This window comes from Salmo salar, chromosome ssa12 (assembly GCF_905237065.1).
Source record: "Salmo salar chromosome ssa12, Ssal_v3.1, whole genome shotgun sequence".
NCBI lineage: Eukaryota > Metazoa > Chordata > Actinopteri > Salmoniformes > Salmonidae > Salmo > Salmo salar.
In genome coordinates, this window is record NC_059453.1 from 19,901,687 (window position 1) to 19,921,996 (window position 20,310).

Genomic DNA, 20,310 nt, shown 5'->3' on the forward strand with positions numbered 1-20,310 from the left:
ATTAAATAAGATGGGGAGGATGTGTGGGTGTGTGGGTGTGCGGGTGCGCGGGTAAGCGGGTGTGTGGATGTGTGGGTGTGCATGCGCCCACTTGTCTCTCTCTCACTAGTCATTTGATCAATAATATAGTAAAAAAAAACATCTTTAATTTACAATCTGTAGAAACTATGAGAATAGAAAGGTTCAGAACTTTTGTGAAACAGCACAGTTGAAAAAATATATGGCAAGTAGAAATCTAAACTGGATGGTGTTTAGAGATAGATGGGAGGGGTTGAGGGGAGCTGAAGGCTGGGACTGGATGGTGTTTAGAGATAGATGGGAGGGGTTGAGGGGAGCTGAAGGCTGGGACTGGATGGTGTTTAGAGATAGATGGGAGGCGTTGAGGGTAGCTGAAGGCTGGGACTGGATGGTGTTTAGAGATAGATGGGAGGGGTTGAGGGGAGCTGAAGGCTGGGACTGGATGGTGTTTAGAGATAGATGGGAGGCGTTGAGGGTAGCTGAAGGCTGGGACTGGATGGTGTTTAGAGATAGATGGGAGGGGTTGAGGGGAGCTGAAGGCTGGGACTGGATGGTGTTTAGAGATAGATGGGAGGCGTTGAGGGTAGCTGAAGGCTGGGACTGGATGGTGTTTAGAGATAGATGGGAGGGCTTGAGGGTAGCTGAAGGCTGGGACTGGATGGTGTTTAGAGATAGATGGGAGGCGTTGAGGGTAGCTGAAGGCTGGGACTGGATGGTGTTTAGAGATAGATGGGAGGTCTTGAGGGGAGCTGAAGGCTGGGACTGGATGGTGTTTAGAGATAGATGGGAGGGCTTGAGGGTAGCTGAAGGCTGGGACTGGATGGTGTTTAGAGATAGATGGGAGGCGTTGAGGGGAGCTGAAGGATGGGACAAAAAAATATATAAAAAGAAACAGCTAGTGTAAAATGTATCTGAACAAAAACATGAACGCAACATGCAGAATTTCAAAGATTTTACTGAGTTACTGTTCATATATGGAAATCAGTCAATACAAATCTATCCATTAGGCCCTAATTTATTGATTTCACATGACTGGGCAGGGACGCAGCCATGGGTGGCCCTGGGAGGGCATAGGCCCACCCACTGTGGAGCCAGGCCGAGCCAATCAGAATTTGTTTTTCCCCACAAAATGCCTTTATTACAGACAGAAATACTCCTCCGTTTCATCAGTTGGCTGGTCTCACGCGATCCTGCAGGTGAAGAAGCCGGATGTGGAGGTCCTGGGCTGGCGTGGTTACATGTGATGTCTGTTGGACCTACTGCCAAATTCTCTAAAATGACATTGGAGCATGTGTATCGTAGAGAAATGAACATGGCAACAGCTCTGGAGGACATTCCTGCAGTCAGCATGCCAATTGCACGCCCCCTCAAATCTTGAGACATCTGTGGCATTGTGTTGTGTGTCAAAACTGCACATTTTAGAGTGGCCTTTTATTGTCCCCAACACAAGGAGCACCTGTGTAATGATCATGCTGTTTAATCAGCTTCTTGATATGTCACACCTGTCAGGTGGATGGATTATCTTGGCAAATAAGAAATGCTCACTAACAGGGATGTAAAATAATTTGTGGTCCAAATTGTAGAGAAATAAGCTTTTTGTGCGTATGGAACATTTCAGTTTTCATGAAACGTGTGTTAATATTATATTTTTGTTCAGTATGTATGTGTGTGTTGGTGTGTCAGTGTATGTGAGTGTGTAGGTAGAGTCCAGTGTGTGTGTGTGTGTGTGTGTGTGTATACGGTATGTGTGTGTGGGCATATGTATTGTGTGTGTGTGTGAGTGTATGTGTGTGTGTGTGGCATCAGTGTGCATGTTATGTCTGTGTGGGCATGTGTAGTGTGTGTGTTTGTGTGTGTGGGTGTGTATACGCTATGTGTGTGTGTTGGTGTGTCAGTGTAAGTATGTGTGAGTGTGTGGGTAGAGTCCAGTGTATGTGCATAGAGTCAGTGCAAGTGAGTTAGTTAAAAAAGGGTCAATGCAGGTAGTCCGGATAGACATTTGATTAGTTATTTAGCAGTCGTGTTGCTCAGTCTTATGGCTTGGGTAGAAGCTTTTGGGGTCCTGTTGGTTCCAGACTTTATGCACTGGTGTCGCTTGCCATGCGATTTCCTGGGCCTTCCTCTGACACCACCTGGTATAGAGGCCATGGGTGGCAGGGAGCTCAGCCCCAGTGATGCAGCCAGTCAAGATGCTCTTAATTGTGCAGCTGTATAACTTTTAGAGGATCTGAGAGCCACATCTTTTCAGCCTCCTGAGGGGAAAGATGCGTTGTCGTGCCTTCTTTACGACTGTGTTGGTGTGTGCACCATGTTAAGTCCTTAGTGATGTAGACACCGAGGAAGCTGAAGCTCTCGACCCGATCCACTACAGGCTCGTCGATGTGAATGGGGGCGTGCTCGGATCTCTGTATCCTATAGTCCACCATCAGCTCCTCTGTCTTGCTGACATTGAAGGAGAGGTTGTTGTCCTGGTACCACACTGCCAGGTCTCTGACCTCCTCCCTATAGGCTGTCTCATCAGCTCCTCTGTCTTACTGACATTGAAGGAGAGGTTGTTGTCCTGGTACCACACTGCCAGGTCTCTGACCTCCTCCCTATAGGCTGTCTCATCAGCTCCTCTGTCTTGCTGACATTGAGTGAGAGGTTGTTGTCCTGGTACCACACTGCCAGGTCTCTGACCTCCTCCCTATAGGCTGTCTCATCAGCTCCTCTGTCTTGCTGACATTGAGGGAGAGGTTGTTGTCCTGGTACCACACTGCCAGGTCTCTGACCTCCTCCCCTATAGGCTGTCTCATCAGCTCCTCTGTCTTGCTGACATTGAAGGAGAGGTTGTTGTCCTGGTACCACACTGCCAGGTCTCTGACCTCCTCCCTATAGGCTGTCTCATCAGCTCCTCTGTCTTACTGACATTGAAGGAGAGGTTGTTGTCCTGGTACCACACTGCCAGGTCTCTGACCTCCTCCCTATAGGCTGTCTCATCAGCTCCTCTGTCTTACTGACATTGAAGGAGAGGTTGTTGTCCTGGTACCACACTGCCAGGTCTCTGACCTCCTCCCTATAGGCTGTCTCATCAGCTCCTCTGTCTTGCTGACATTGAAGGAGAGGTTGTTGTCCTGGTACCACACTGCCAGGTCTCTGACCTCCTCCCTATAGGCTGTCTCATCAGCTCCTCTGTCTTGCTGACATTGAGGGAGAGGTTGTTGTCCTGGTACCACACTGCCAGGTCTCTGACCTCCTCCCTAAAGGTTGTCTCATCATCGTTGGTTGTCAGGCCTACCACCGTTTTGTTGTCAAGAAACTTAATGACGGTGTTGGAGTCGTGCGCAGCCACGCAGTCATGGGTGAACAGGAAATACAGGGTGTCTGGAATGATGGTGTTGATGTGAGCCATTACCAACCTTTCAAAGCATTTCATGGCTATAGGTGTTAGTGATACTGGATAGTTAGTTACCTTGGCGTTCTTCGGCACATGGACTATGGTGGTCTGCTTGAAACAGGTTGGTATTACAGACTTGGACAGGGAAAGGTTGAAAAGACACTTGCCAGTTGGTTAGCGTATGCTCACAGTACATTTCCTGGTAATCCGTCTGGCCCTGTTGACTTGTTTAAAGGTCTTACTCACATCGGCTGAGGAGAGCATGATCACACAGTCTTCCAGAACAGCTGGTGCTCTCATGCATGTTTCAGTGTTATTTGCCTCGACGCGAGCAAAGAAGTAGTTTAGCTCGTCTGGTAGGCTCGTGTCACTGGGCAGCTCTCGGCTGTGCTTCTCTTTGTAGTCTATACTGGTTTGCAAGACCTGTCACATCTGTGATAGTTTACAAACCCTGCCACATCCTAGACCGTCATTGTAAATAAGAATTTGTTCCTAACTGACTTGCCTAGTTAAATAACGGTTAAATAAATTTAAAAAAATAAAAAAAAATCTGTCGCGTGTGAGTGCCGGCATAGTAGGATTCAGTCTTTGTCCTGTATTGACACTTTGCCAGTTTGATGACTTGTCGGATGTCGTAGCAGGATTTATTATGAGCGTCCGGATTAGTGCGGATGTTGCCTGTAATCCATGGCTCAATCAAGTTGTAGAAACATCTCAAGGATAATCAATGGAAACATGATCCACCTGAGCTCAATTTGGAGCCTCCTAGCAAATGGTCTGAATTCTTACGGAAATGCTTTGTCATTATGGGGTATTGTGTGTAGATTGAGAAAAAAAAAATGTAATCCATTTTAGAATAAGGCTGTAACTTATCAAAATGTGGAACAGGTGAAGGGGTCTGAACACTTTCCCAGTTGGTTCCCCGTTGGTTTTGGTATTGTAACCTGCGTGTCATGAACGTGTCTGGCAGGGAAAGACAAAATCATCCGGTTTGTTCATCATGTAATGATGTGAGATGTACCAGAGTCAGAACCCACAGCAGTGAAATCCTCTGGGTCATTTAACCAAATAAATGTATTACAAAACATAACAACTATTACTCTTATGTTACACTACTTTGATATCTGTGTATATCTATGAATAATATAATGGGTATTATAATACTGTAACACACACACATACAGGCACACACACACACACAAACACACACAAGCACACACACACACACATGCACATAGACGCGTGTGTGACCCTAACCTGGTTAAAAGGAAAACAGGGACCACCAATCATCTGAAATCAGTTTTCAGTAGCAGCCTAGCAGTGCTGACATTACTCATTAGGAGTGAACCTGCAGGTAGCTGTGTGTCTATGTGTGTGTCTGTGTGTGTCTGTGTGTGTCTATGTGTGTGTCTGTGTCTGTGTGTGTGTCTGTGTGTGTGTCTGTGTGTGTCTGTGTGTGTGTCTGTGTGTGTGTCTGTGTGTGTGTCTGTGTGTGTCTGTGTGTGTCTATGTGTGTGTCTGTGTGTGTGTCTGTGTGTGTGTCTGTGTGTCTGTGTGTGTGTGTCTGGGAGAGAGAGGGAGACTGTCGGGGGTTTAACTCAGTAGGACTGTGTGTGTGTCTGTGTGTGTGTCTGTGTGTGTGTCTGGGAGAGAGAGGGAGACTGTCGGGGGTTTAACTCAGTGGGAGGGTGAGAGGAGGGGAGATGAAAAGGAAAACAGAGCGTTTGGAGAAAGAGGGAGGGAAACATGGTGATAATATACACTGTTGAATGTCATGGGGAGCAACCAGAGAAGAGAGGGAGTGGAGAAGAGAGGGAGGGAGGTGAAAGAGGTGGATAATGCCGTTGTAATACACTGTCGGGTCTGGTATAAATGGCTCAAAGGTGGAGGGAAAGGATGAACAGAAGGGATGAACAGAGGAGGATGAACAGAGGAGGATGGTGAAAGGGAGGGAGGGGGTAGGATGAACAGAAGGGATGAAAAAAGGAGGATGGTGAATGGGAGGGAGGAGGTAGGATGAACAGAAGGGATGAAAAGAGGAGGATGGTGAATGGGAGGAAGGGGGGTAGGATGAAGAAAGCAGAACTAGAGGTCTATTGAAACATCTAGTTAATAGATGGTCTAAACAATGTATGAGGGGGAGAGAGAGAGACAGGGAGAGAGAGGGGGAGAGGGGGAGAGAGAGACAGGGAGGGGGAGAGACAGAGAGAAAGAGACAGGGAGAGAGAGGGGGAGAGAGAGAGAGGGGAGAGAGAGAGAGAGAGAGAGAGAGACAGAGAGAGACAGAGAGACAGGGAGACAAGGAGAGAGAGAGACAGAGAGAGAGGGTGGGGAGAGACAGGGAGGGAGAGAGACAGGGAGGGAGAGAGAGGGGGGGAGAGAGGGGAGAGAGAGGTGGAGAGAGAGAGAGAGAGAGACAGAGACAGGGAGAGAGAGAAACAGGGAGGGAGAGAGAGAGGGGGAGAGAGAGAGGGGAGAGAGAGAGGGAGAAAGAGAGACAGGGAGGGAGAGATAGGGGGGAGAGAGGGGAGAGTGAGAAAGAGGGGGGAGAGAGAGGGGGAGAGAGAGACAGAGAGAGAGAAAGGGGGAGAGAAAGGGGGGAGGAGAGAGAGAGAGAGAGAGAGAGAGAGAGAGAGAGAGAGAGAGAGACGGAGAGAGGGAGAGGGGGACAGATTGGGGGGAGAGAGCGTGAGACAGAGGGGAGAGAGAGAAGATAACCCTTAGTTATCTCTGCACACTCTTGAGGTTACAGACTCCATAGCAGCCAATGAATCTAGTGAACCCAAGTCTAAATGAATACACTTCACTGTACATTCCCAGAGACCACTCTCTGTCTCTCTGTCTCTCTACTCTATCTTTATGAGATTAGAGAATTCCTCCGAAGACAATTAGGAGTTAATTCAGTTAGCAACGTCACATGTTTCACAAAGCTTATATCCCATGGTTATGAATCTGTCAGTATTATTCAAGGAACAGCTCAATCTTTTGTGGGGGAACATTGATAACTGATGATTCCCTGATATCTAAAAATAGATATATGGTATGGACTCATACTACATTCATGAAACCAGAGCGATTTCAACCCAGGTTTCTCGTTCACCAACCCAACACCATCAGACCTAGATGATCTCATCATGACCTGAGTCTCAGGCAGGGCTACCTTGTTGTGACAGCATGATCCTAAACCTCATCATGACCTGAGTCTCAGGCAGGGCTACCTTGTTGTGACAGCATGATCCCAAACCTCATCTGCTACATTTACACATGATTGATACACAATGTGTCCTGTATGGCCAAGGTTATAACAACCACCTGACCTGTGATGAACCTGTCCCGGTGATGTTGGTGGAGTAGATAGAGCAGCATGACAGTTGAAGGATAGTACTTGTCATTGACACATCACTGCACACAGGCACATAGCCAAGTCAACATTGGCACCCTTAAAAATGACCGTCAGTCTGTAGACATGTAATACATATTTTGTGTGTGTGTGTGTGTGTGTGTGTGTGTGTGTGTGTGTGTGTGTGTGTGTGTGTGTGTGTGTGTGTGTGTGTGTGTGCGTGTGTGTGTGTGTGCTTTCTATTCTGAAAAAAGTAAAACCTCCTATAACAATTTAACTGGTCTACTCTGTACATAGTGTTGAACATCAGTTTTCCTCATGTCCCATGCAGGCTTCCATAACGTTGTCATAACGCTGTCATATTGCTTTCATAATGTTGTTATAATGCTGTCATATTGCCATCATAATGCTGTTGTAATGCTGTAATAATGTTGTCATAACGCTGTCATGTTGTCATAACGCTGTCATAACACTGTCATAATCTTGTCATAACACTGTCATAATGCTGTAATGATGTTATCATAACGCTGTCATAATGTTGTCATAACACTGTCATAATGCTGTAATAATGTTGTCATAACGCTGTCATATTGCTGTCATAATGCTGTTATAATGCTGTCATATTGCCATCATAATGCTGTCGTAATGCTGTAATAATGTTGTCATAACGCTGTCATGTTGTCATAACGCTGTCATAACACTGTCATAATGTTGTCATAACACTGTCATAATGCTGTAATGATGTTGTCATAACGCTGTCATAATGTTGTCGTAACACTGTCATAATGTTGTCAACACTGTCATAATGTTGTAATAATGTTGTCATAACACTGTCATAATGTTGTCATAACACTGTCATAATGCTGTCATAACACTGTCATATTGTTGTCATAACACTGTCATAATGCTGTCATAATATTGTCATAACACTGTCATAATGTTGTCATGACACTGTCATAACACTGCCATAATGCTGTCATAACACTGTCATAATGCTGTCATAATGTTGTCATAACGCTGTCATAACACTGTCATAATGTTGTCATAACACTGTCATAATGCTGTAATGTTGTCATAATGCTGTCATAATGTTGTCATAACACTGTCATAATGCTGTAATAACACTGTCATAATGCTGTCATAATGTTGTCATAACGCTGTCATAACACTCTTATAATGTTGTCATAACACTGTCATAATGCTGTCATAATGTTGTCATGACACTGTCATAACACTGCCATAATGCTGTCATAACACTGCCATAATGCTGTCATAATGTTGTCATAACACTGTCATATTGTTGTCATAACACTGTCATAATGCTGTCATAATGTTGTCATAACACTGTCATAATGTTGTCATGACACTGTCATAACACTGCCATAATGCTGTCATAACACTGTCATAATGCTGTCATAATGTTGTCATAACGCTGTCATAACACTGTCATAATGTTGTCATAACACTGTCATAATGCTGTAATGTTGTCATAATGCTGTCATAATGTTGTCATAACACTGTCATAATGCTGTAATAACACTGTCATAATGCTGTAATGTTGTCATAATGCTGTCATAATGTTGTCATAACACTGTCATAATGCTGTAATAACACTGTCATAATGCTGTCATAATGTTGTCATGACACTGTCATAACACTGCCATAATGCTGTCATAACACTGTCATAATGCTGTCATAATGTTGTCATAACACTGTCATAACACTGCTTACATAATGTTGTCATAACATTGTCATAATGCTGTAATGATGTTGTCATAACGCTGTCATAATGTTGTCGTAACACTGTCATAATGTTGTCAACACTGTCATAATGTTGTAATAATGTTGTCATAACACTGTCATAATGTTGTCATAACACTGTCATAATGCTGTCATAACACTGTCATATTGTTGTCATAACACTGTCATAATGTTGTCATAACACTGTCATAATGCTGTAATAATGTTGTCATAACGCTGTCATAATGCTGTCATAACACTGTCATAATGCTGTAATAATGTTGTCATAAAGCTGTCATAATGTTGTCGTAACACTGTCATAATGTTGTCATAACACTGTCATAATGTTGTAATAATGTTGTCATAACACTGTCATAATGTTGTCATAACACTGTCATAATGCTGTCATAACACTGTCATATTGTTGTCATAACACTGTCATAATGCTTTCATAATGTTGTCATAACACTGTCATAATGTTGTCATAACACTGTCATAACACTGCCATAATGCTGTCATAATGTTGTCATAACACTGTCATAATGCTTACATAATGTTGTCATAACGCTGTCATAAAGCTGTCATAATGTTGTCATAATGCTGTCATAATGTTGTCATAACACTGTCATAATGCTGTCATAACACTGTCATATTGTTGTCATAACACTGTCATAATGCTTTCATAATGTTGTCATAACACTGTCATAATGTTGTCATAACACTGTCATAACACTGCCATAATGCTGTCATAATGTTGTCGTAACACTGTCATAATGCTTACATAATGTTGTCATAACGCTGTCATAAAGCTGTCATAATGTTGTCATAATGCTGTCATAATGTTGTCATAACACTGTCATAATGCTGTCATAATGTTGTCTTAACACTGTCATAATGTTGTCATAACGCTGTCATAATGTTGTCATAACTCTGTCATAATGTTGTCATAACGCTGTCATAACGCTGTCATAATGTTGTCATAACGCTGTCATAATGTTGTCATAATGCTGTCGTAATGTTGTCATAACACTATCATAATGTTGTCATAACGCTGTCATAAAGCTGTCATAATGTTGTCATAACTCTGTCATAACGCTGTCATAATGTTGTCATAACACTGTCATAATGTTGTCATAACGTTGTCATAAAGCTGTCATAATGCTGATTTTTAGGGATGGCCATCTGTTGGTGCTTGTACACAGTAGCTCATACTATACGAGATGCAGGAAGTTACAGGTATATTTTGAATCTGTCTTTGCTGATAGTTACTCATGTCTCACTTGGAAAAGAGATCCCGTTCTCAATTTCTTTCTAAATAAAGGATGAATAAAACTACAAGTAGTATTCACAAGCGAGGAAAGCAATATAAAGTATGTATTTACAAATGAGCAGAAGAGATATAAAGTAATATAAACAGATACTTCAGTATTAATTAGATCCCCAAGGCAGCAGCTACTCTTCCTGGGGTCCAAACAGGGTTAAAACCATTACATCACAACAAAACACAACATCAGCCTACATCATCAATAAAACAATACATCATACAATACATTATTACATCATTAATCTAATATTACACATTTACAATATAAAATCCGCAATACCACAATACCATAACATTACAGTGTGTGTGTGCCTCTTCACATTCCGCGTTGTCCCATAAGGTGCAGTTCATGTATTCATGGTTCGATGTAGTACTGTGCCTTTCCCAGAGTCTGTTCTGGACTTGGAGACTGTGAAGAGACCCCTGGTGGCATGTCTTGTGGGGAATGCATGGGTGTCTGAGCTGTGTGCTAGCTGTTTGAACAGGCAGTCCGGTGCTTTGAACAGGTCAATACCTCTCATAAAGACCAGTAGTGAGAGATTGATGTGCACATTATTGATGTTAGTCCTACATGTACATTTAAGGGCCAGCTGTGCTGCTCTGTTCTGGGCCATCTGGAATTTGCCTATGTTCTACTTTGCAGCACTTGACCATATAACTGGACAGCAGTCCAGGTGTGATAAAACGAAAGCCTGCAGGACTGGTTTAGTTGATAGTGATGTCAAGAAATCAGAGCGGCGCTTAATCACAGACAGACCTCTCCCTGTCTTAGATACCTTTGCGTCTGTATGTTTGACCATGTCATTTTAAAATCCAGGGTTATACCCATTTTCAAGTTGAGGATGTCATTGTGACAGCAAAAAATCTATCATTTCTGTGCAAGTGGACCAATAAAGATGTTCCCTAGTGAAGGTATGTACAGAGATATGAAGTATGTCACTATTAGGAGATGTTTGAGGCAGCGATGGGTGACCTGGTAAGTAGGCACTTAGAATGCTGATCGTCTTGTTCATTCCACGATGTTGCCTACTACATCTTGTTGTGTTACATGTTTCATAATGTTTCACCCCTAAAGCACTGGGATTTTACAGTTCTTCACACCTGATAGAATACTGTAGTGAGAGAAATACAAAGAGAGGGTTAGAAAGAAAAAGAGAGATGGAGAGAGAGAGGTAGAGAGTGAAAGAGACAGAGCGAGAGAGAGAGAGAAAAAGAGAGACGGAGAGAGAGAGAGAGGTAGAGAGTGAAAGAGACACAGAGCGAGAGAGAGAGAGACAGAGAAGGAGAGAGAGACAGAGAGGAGAGAGAGAGAGAGAAAAAGAGAGACGGAGAGAGAGAGAGGTAGAGAGTGAAAGAGACAGAGTGAGAGAGAGAGAGAGAGAGACAGAGAGAAGGAGAGAGAGATGAACAGTGTGCAGTCTTCCATATAAACTCTCTCATATTAATATCTCATTATGTACTATTTGATAGCTGAACGTTGATGATGCGCATATTGTCATTCCAGATTGTAATGAGCTGCAGAAGTTTTCAGCTTCACATTTTATGTTTAGCTTAATGGAGAGAAATTTGACTTGTCTCTGCCAGTTTGCATTGGGATTGACCGACCTGACTTCTATGGCCCATAAAATATTGTTTAAACCTTAAATTAACATTATATGAATGTTGTAAGAGTTTTAGGAGTTGAAATAATGATCCCATTTAGATGCTTTGCAAGGGGCTGCGGCTTGATATGGGGAGTTAACTTCGGCTGTTTGAAATGAAGGGCCCATATGCAGAGTACATGGATGGACAGAGGAGAAGACTTTGAAAGCACTTCATATTGCTGTGTGTGTGTGTGTGTGTGTGTGTGTGTGTGTGTGTGTGTGTGTGTGTGTGTGTGTGTGTGTGTGTGTGTGTGTGTGTGTGTGTGTGTGTGTGTGAAAGAGAACCAACGAGTGAAGGATGAGGAAACATGGTAACTCGTCAGAGAGACAGATGGATGGAGAGATGGAGAGATGGAGAGAGGGAGTGGGGTGTGTGTTTGCAGTCTGCTCCGCTGGGTTCTACTAAACCGTTTTATCAGTCTGTTAGCGACCATCCTTAAATGTTTATTGATGTGTGTGCATGCGTACGTGCGCCTGCCTGCGTGTAGATAAACACCTCAGTCTAACCAGCGAGCCTCATGGGCCATTAAACCGCAGGCATGGTCCACAGACCGCTAATGAGCCTCACTGTCACATCAAAACATAGCAAACCAGGCTAACGCTATGCTAACGTTAGCGTCAGCTGCCAGACAAGCAGGCCGTAATGGGGAGGCGATGATTGTCTTTGCAAACATCTCATGGGACAGATTTTGGACCTGAATGTCAGTAGAAATTGCTAACTGGCCAGTGCCCAAAATCCTTAAGTTCCATCCCTGGATCAAGGGTTCAAAGTTCATTGATTGGTCATACAGGGCTGAATCCGTTTACGGGAGATCAGAAACTGTGGTTCGTTCTTTTGCCTTCAAGCTAACCAAGCCACAGACCTAGCTTAACAGCACTTCATTAACTTAGGATTGCTGTGGCATTTAGCATTTTCTGTTCATGGTTGTCATAACATATGTAGTCTTACAGTATGAGCCCAAGTCTTAGCATTGTCTTTAAGCTGATCATCTAAACAATAACCACACATGGAAGATTCAGCGTTGTTCTTCTACAAGCCCATACAAGCCTTAAGGCAAAGTGTATGTTGACCGTAAAACGCTCGTAAAATGTACATAACAGGAACAAATAAACAGAATGTAGACAGAAGACCATTTTGTTGGCAGTCTATACACACACACACACACACACACACACACACACACACACACACACACACACACACACACACATGCTGTTATGGTGGTTTATAGGCTTTATGCCTACGGTGTTTAGGTGGGGTTCAGATTGTAATGAATCATAAATATGCAGATGATGACTCCATCTCTTGTGCTTTCCTCTTGAATTATTCAACATGCAGACAAACTGTGTGTTTGATTGTGTGTGCGCGCGTGTGTGCGTGTGTGTGTGTTTGGGGGATAAGCGTACACTAAGGATCTAGATATATCTCTTCAATCTCCAATCTTTCTCACTCCAAATGTGAACTGAAATAACTCAGGCTGAAGTTAGGAGGAAGACGGAGAACTTTTTCCCTTTATTTTCTCACTCACTATTTCTCTCTTTGGTATTTCCCTTCCATTTCTGTCTCTTTTCCATAGCGCATTTTTCTGCCTTCACTCTTCCTCCCACCACCTCTCCCACTCAGTATAGATGATCTATGGGGGACCAGTGAAGGTGGCACTGTAGCTCTCTAGGACCAGGTTTGCTGACCATTGATCTATACATTCTATAGTGTAGCTGACTCATAAAGGACCATGGCATTAGGTAAGGGGGTGCATCATCCACGTCACACGTGGCTCAGGACATACCAAGTCATCATGGGACATTCTTGGCTGCATAAGTGACACACTTTGAACTCTAGCTGTCCAGGACCAAGACTGGGGACCATTGATGTGTAGTATATAATATATAGACATGAGTTATGATGGACTCAGAGGTCCAGACAGACTAGATGGAATGTATAGGTGTAAGGCAGAGCTCTCCAACCCTCTTCCTGGAGATACCCTCCTGTAGGTTTTCACTCCAACCCTCTTCCTGGAGAGAAACCCTCCTGTAGGTTTTCACTCCAACCCTCTTCCTGGAGAGATACCCTCCTGTAGGTTTTCACTCCAACCCTGTTCCTGGAGAGCTACCCTCCTGTAGGTTTTCACTCCAACCCTCTTCCTGGAGAGAAACCCTCCTGTAGGTTTTCACTCCAACCCTCTTCCTGGAGAGATACCCTCCTGTTGGTTTTCACTCTAACCCTCTTCCTGGAGAGATACCCTCCTGTAGGCTTTCACTCTAACCCTCTTCCCGGAGAACTACTGGAGAGATACCCTCCTGTAGGTTTTCAGGTATTTCTCCAGGAAGAGGTTTGGAGTGAAACCTACAGGAGGGTATCTCTCCAGTAGTTCTCCAGGAACAGGGTTGGAGTGAAACCTACAGGAGGGTATCTCTCCAGGAACCGGGTTGGAGTGAAAACCTACAGGAGGGTATCTCTCCAGGAACAGGGTTGGAGTGAAAACCTACAGGAGGGTATCTCTCCAGGAACAGGGTTGGAGTGAAAACCTACAGGAGGGTTTCTCTCCAGGAACAGGGTTGGAGTGAAAACCTACAGGAGGGTATCTCTCCAGTAGTTCTCCAGGAACAGGGTTAGGGTGAAAGCCTACAGGAGGGTATCTCTTCAGTAGTTCTCCAGGAACAGGGTTGGAGTGAAAACCTACAGGAGGGTATCTCTCCAGGAAGAGGGTTGGAGTGAAAACCTACAGGAGGGTATCTCTCCAGGAACAGGGTTGAGTGAAAACCTACAGGAGGGTAGCTCTCCAGTAGTTCTCCCGGAACAGGGTTGGAGTGAAAGCCTACAGGAGTGTAGCTCTCCAGTAGTTCTCCAGGAACAGGGTTGGAGTGAAAACCTACAGGAGGGTATCTCTCCAGGAAGAGGGTTGGAGTGAAAACCAACAGGAGGGTATCTCTCCAGGAACAGGGTTGGAGTGAAAACCTACAGGAGGGTAGCTCTCCAGTAGTTCTCCAGGAACAGGGTTGGAATGAAAGCCTACAGGAGGGTAGCTCTCCAGTAGTTCTCCCAGAACAGGGTTGGAGTGAAAGCCTACAGGAGTGTAGCTCTCCAGTAGTTCTCCAGGAACCGGGTTGGAGTGAAAACCTACAGGAGGGTATCTCTCCAGGAAGAGGGTTGGAGTGAAAACCAACAGGAGGGTATCTCTCCAGGAACAGGGTTGGAGTGAAAACCTACAGGAGGGTAGCTCTCCAGTAGTTCTCCAGGAACAGGGTTGGAGTGAAAGCCTACAGGAGGGTATCTCTCCAGTAGTTCTCCAGGAACAGGGTTGGAGTGAAAGCCTACAGGAGGGTAGCTCTCCAGTAGTTCTCCAGGAACAGGGTTGGAGTGAAAGCCTACAGGAGGGTAGCTCTCCAGTAGTTCTCCAGGAACAGGGTTGGAGTGAAAGCCTACAGGAGGGTAGCTCTCCAGTAGTTCTCCAGGAACAGGGTTGGAGTGAAAGCCTACAGGAGGGTAGCTCTCCAGTAGTTCTCCAGGAACAGGGTTGGAGTGAAAGCGTACTCTTAGGGAAAAAAGATGCAATCTACGGCTGTCCCCATAGCAGAACCCTTTAAAGAACCCGTTTTGGTTCCAGCTAGAACCCATTTAGTTCCAGGTAGAACGTATTTTGGATTCCATGTAGAACCCTTTCCACAGTGGGTTCTACATGGAACTCAAAAGGGTTCTATCTGGAACCAAAAAGGGTTATCTTATGGGGACAGTAGAAGAACCCTTTTAGAACCCTTTTTTGTTAGAGTGCAGGAACATACAGGACGGTAGCTTTCCAGGAACAGGGTTGGAGAGCTCTGTTTAGTGTATAAAGTGCATTCGGAAAGGATTCAGACCCCTTCCCCTTTTCCACATTTTCTTATGTTACAGCCTTATTCTAAAATGGATTAAATACATTTTTTTCCTCATCAATCTACAAACAATACCCCATAATGACAAAACAAAAAACAGTTTAAAAAAAATGTTTGCAAATGTATTAAAAATTCAAAACAGAAATACCTTATTTACATAAGTATTCAGACCCTTTGCTATGAGACTCGAAATTGAGCTCAGGTGCATCCTGTTTCCATTGATCATCTTTGATATGTTTATACAACTTGATTGGAGTCCACCTGTTCACCCACAACTGCGTGGCCAAGCATCACGACACGACAGTGCTGTAGGCCTGATCATCGACAGCGATGAGTCAGACTACAGGGAGGAGGTCAGAGACTTAGCAGGGTGGTGCCAGAACAACAACCTCTCCCTCAATGTCAGAAAGACCAAGGAGCTGATTGTGAACTATAGGAGAAAGAGGGGAGAGCACGCCCCCATCCACATCGATGGGGCTGTTGTGGAGCGGGTCGAGAGTTTTAAGTTCCTTGGCGTCCACATCACTAAGGACTTAACATGGTACACACACCACCGCATAGTCGTGAAGAGGGCACGGCAGCGCCTCTTCCCCCTCAGGAGGCTGAAAAGATTTGGCATGGACCATCGGATCCTCAAACAGCTGCACCATCGAGAGCATCTTGACTGGCTGCATCACCGCTTGGTATGGCTAGCTCCCTGCCATCCAAGACCTCTATATCAGGCGGTGTCACAGGAAGGCCCGAAAAATTGCCAAAGACTCCAGTCACCCAAGCCATAGACTGTTCACTCCGTTACCATCCGGCAAACAGTAAGAGAGCATCGGCTCTACGACTAACTGGCTCCGAGACAGCCTCTTCCCCCAAGCCATATGACTGCTAAATAGCCAGATAGCTAAATAGTCAATTAATGGTAGCCAAACGATCTGCACTGACTCTATCTTGCATTGACCCTACGCACACTCACTAGACTATAAATACACACCATATACACACTCACTCAAACACACTACATTGACACTTAAAACTACAATACAATATTCAAATACACTACATACGCACACACACACACACACACACACACACACACACACACACACACACACACACACACACACACACACACACACACACACACACACACACACACACACACACACACACACATAACACACACACACACATACCGACACAACACAAACACACATGTATATACATGACACACACACACACACAATCATACCAGATCTTACCCATTCACCCTCTGAATGGCACATATACACAATCAGTGTCTCAATTGTCTCAAGGCTTAAAATTCCTTAATTAACCTGTCTCCTCCCCTTCATCTACACTGATTGAAGTGACATCAATAAGGGATCATAGCTTTCACCTGGATTCACCTGGCCAGTCTATGTCATGGAAAGAGCATGTTCCTAATGTTTTGTATACTCAGTGTATAATAATAATAATAATAATAATTACAATAATAATAATAATAATTCTTATTGTGTCCCTATCAGGACATTTGCCTTGCATCTCAACAAACCATACCTCCTGGGATGGTGTTTCACAGCCACACGCGCACACAACCCTGAAGTCCGCTGTCATGTGACTGACTGCATGTCCTTTATGTGTCAGGTGATTTGTGATGTATGTGCAATCACATGTCATCATGCTCTATAGCCCTCAAACTCAACTCTGGACCTTGAAACCAGTCCCACTGCGTTTTTCCATTGTTCCCCTCTAGTCAGGGACTGATGTAGACCTGGGACACCAGGTGTGTACAATTCATTATCAGGTAGAACAGAAACCAGCAGACTCCAGACCTCGTAGGGTAAGAGTTGAGTACCCCTGATTTATATATTCTGAAGTGTGTGTGTGTGTGTGTGTGTGTGTGTGTGTGTGTGTGTGTGTGTGTGTGTGTGTGTTAGAAGACACACTGTGAATCATTGTGTCTATGCCGATTACCAATGTACGACCCTCATAATCTCCCTACACAGTCTTTTCAGCATCATGAATTTGTCAGCACTAGTAGTAGTAGTAATATTGAACCCCTACCTTGAGGTATATCTGCGGACATAATTGGAAATCAATGAAAAGGATATTGCACATTCTATGTCAAATCAGATTTTCTGCTGTACATTAGTAACTCATAAAGCCAAGGACATGTTGATCCTATTCTCTAACCACTTCTTCACCTCACCTCTTTCTCCTCTTCCTCCTCTTCCTCTCTCCCTGTCAATCTCTACCTATACCCTCTCTCGCTCCTCTCTCCCCTCTACCTCAGACCGCCCTGCTGCCATGACGACCAAGGAGGAGGGTCCCGGAGCAGCGGGGGCGGTGGCCGTCTCCATCGTCAGGGACGACGAGATGCCCCTACCCCGCCGTGGCTCCTCCCTCGAGGAAGAGGAGGTGGAGGAAGAGCGGCGGATGGAGCGGAGGATGGAGGGATCGATCATAGAAGAACGAGTGATGGAAGAAGAGGAGTGCAATGGTGACGATAATGATGATGATGATGCGGGCAGTGACATCAGCACCCTAATAGTTCCGTATCCTGAGCTGGCTCCGGTCATCTTCTTCTGTCTCAAGCAGACCACGTTCCCCAGGAGCTGGTGTATACGTGCCGTGTCCAGCCCATATCCTTTAACACTATGACCTCTGACCTCTAACCCCTTACCCTTCAACTTGCTTTGGATCTACTGTGTGTAAGTACGGTATAAGTGTGTGGAGCTGGTGTATACGTGCCGCGTCAGGCCCATATCCTTTACACTATGACCTATGACCTCTCACCTCTCATCTGTCACCAGCAGGTGAGAACAGTATCAGTGTTTCTGTGCAACAGTAACAGTAGGTCCAGAGTCCTTAACATAAAACTGGCCACAGTTGGACTCCAGAGCAGGCAGATAGGCAAACACACACACGCTGAGAGTGTGTGTGAGGGACGACAGGGGTGCTAGATTACCCAGGGTGCATTGGGCTGGATCGGTGACAGAATCTAAGCAGTCAGCTGTGTAATCCTGTGCATTTATCCAGGGTGACTGTGTCTGTGTATCTGTCTGTGTGTGTGTTTATCCAGGGTCACTTTCACAAAGGACTGCTATTACAGTGAATTACAGTGAATTACAGTGAATTACAGTGTGTTCCTATGTGTCTGTATTCAGACCCCTTCCCCTTTTCCACATTTTGTTACCTTATAGCCTTATTCTAAAATTGATTAAATTACATTTTTCCTCATCAATCTGCACACACTACCCCATAATGACAAAGCGAAAACAGGTTTTTAGAAATGTTTGCAAATGTATAAAAAAAGTAATCTCTGCAGCACTCCACCAATCAGGCCTTTATGGTAGAGTAGCCAGACGGAAGCCACTCTTCAGTAAAAGGCAAATGACAGCCAGCTTGGAGTTTGCCAAAAGGCACCTAAAAAACTCAGACCATCAGAAACCAGATTCTCTGGTCTGATGAAACCAAGATTGAACTCTATGGCCTGAATGCCAAGCGTCACATCTGGAGGAAACCTGGCACCATCCCTACGGTGAAGCATAGTGGTGGAAGCGTCCTGCGGTGGGGATGTTTTTCAGCGGCAGGGACTGGGAGACTAGTCAGGATCGAGGCAAAGATGAACTGAGCAAAGTACAGAGAGATTCTTGATGAAAACCTGCTCAAGAGCGCTCAGGACCTCAGACTGGGGGTGAAGGTTCACCTTCCAAAAGGACAACGACCCAAAGCACACAGCCAAGACAACACAGGTGTGGCGTCGGGACAAGCCTCTGAATGTCCTTGAGTGGCCCAGCCAGAGACCGGACTTGAACCCGATCGAACATCTCGGGAGAGACCTGAAAATAGCTGTGCAGCAACGCTTTCCATCCAACCTGACAGAGCTTGAGAGGATCTGCAGAGAAGAATGGGAGAAATTCCCCAAATACAGGTGCGCCAAGTTTGTAGCGTCATACCCAATAAGACTCAAGGCTGTAATCGCTGCCAAAGGTGCTTCAACAAAGTCCTGAGGGTCTGAATACTTGGTTTTCTAAAACATTTTTGGGGCTTTGTCATTAGATTGTGTGTAGATTGATGAGGGGAAAAAACAATTTAATCAATTTCAGAATACAGCTGTTACGTAACAAGATGTTGAAAAAGTCAAGGGGTCTGAATACTTCCTGAATGCACTGTATATGGTCTCTTTCCAGTTTTTGTGCAGTTAGTGTGAACATTATGTGGAGTGTTGAATGTGAAGGCTGCAGTTAGTGGGAACATTATGTGGAGTGTTGAATGTGAAGGGTGCAGTTAGTGGGAACATTATGTGGAGGGTTGAATGTGAAGGCTGCAGTTAGTGGGAACATTATGTGGAGGGTTGAATGTGACGGCTGCAGTTAGTGTGAACATTATGTGGAGTGTTGAATGTGAAGGCTGCAGTTAGTGGGAACATTATGTGGAGTGTTGAATGTGAAGGCTGCAGTTAGTGGGAACATTATGTGGAGGGTTGAATGTGAAGGCTGCAGTTAGTGGGAACATTATGTGGAGTGTTCAATGTGAAGGCTGCAGTTAGTGGGAACATTATGTGGAGTGTTCAATGTGAAGGCTGCGGTTAGTGTGAACATTATGTGGAGTGTTGAATGTGAAGGCTGCAGTTAGTGTTCACACTAAGTGTTATCATGTCCAATGTCTGTGAGAGAGCATTTGTTTGAGTTAGTGCTTGGGTGGGAATATGCGTGTGAGTATTGGGAGGAACTGTATTTTTACCAAGGTGTGTGTGTGTGTGTGTTTGTTTGTGTGTTTGTGCCAATGTAGGTGTGTGTCACTTTCCTGATAAACCCAGCACTGCTGAGTCCCACACAGAGCAAAACAAGGAAGAGACCTGTATTCTCTCTCTGTGTTATCTGTTCTGTTCACAAGCCCAGCGCTGTTGATACCTCTGTTTGTTCCCTCATACAGAACAGGTCTAGCCCAACACACACACACACACACACACACACACACACACACACACACACACACACACACA

The 20,310-nt window shown here is 44.7% G+C and overlaps 1 protein-coding gene across 1 annotated transcript in view; it reads left to right on the forward strand.

Annotated features, from left to right (window-relative positions):
- The window catches only part of LOC123725452 (voltage-dependent T-type calcium channel subunit alpha-1H), a 76,921-nt gene extending 58,919 nt beyond the window's left edge, over positions 1-18,002 (forward strand). Inside the window, exon 2 of the mRNA XM_045691000.1 lies at positions 17,596-18,002. Coding sequence (XP_045546956.1) covers positions 17,610-17,963 — 354 coding nt within the window. The 5' untranslated portion in view covers positions 17,596-17,609 and the 3' untranslated portion in view covers positions 17,964-18,002. The remainder of the gene's footprint in view (positions 1-17,595) is intronic.
- Positions 18,003-20,310: the final 2,308 nt, after the last annotated feature.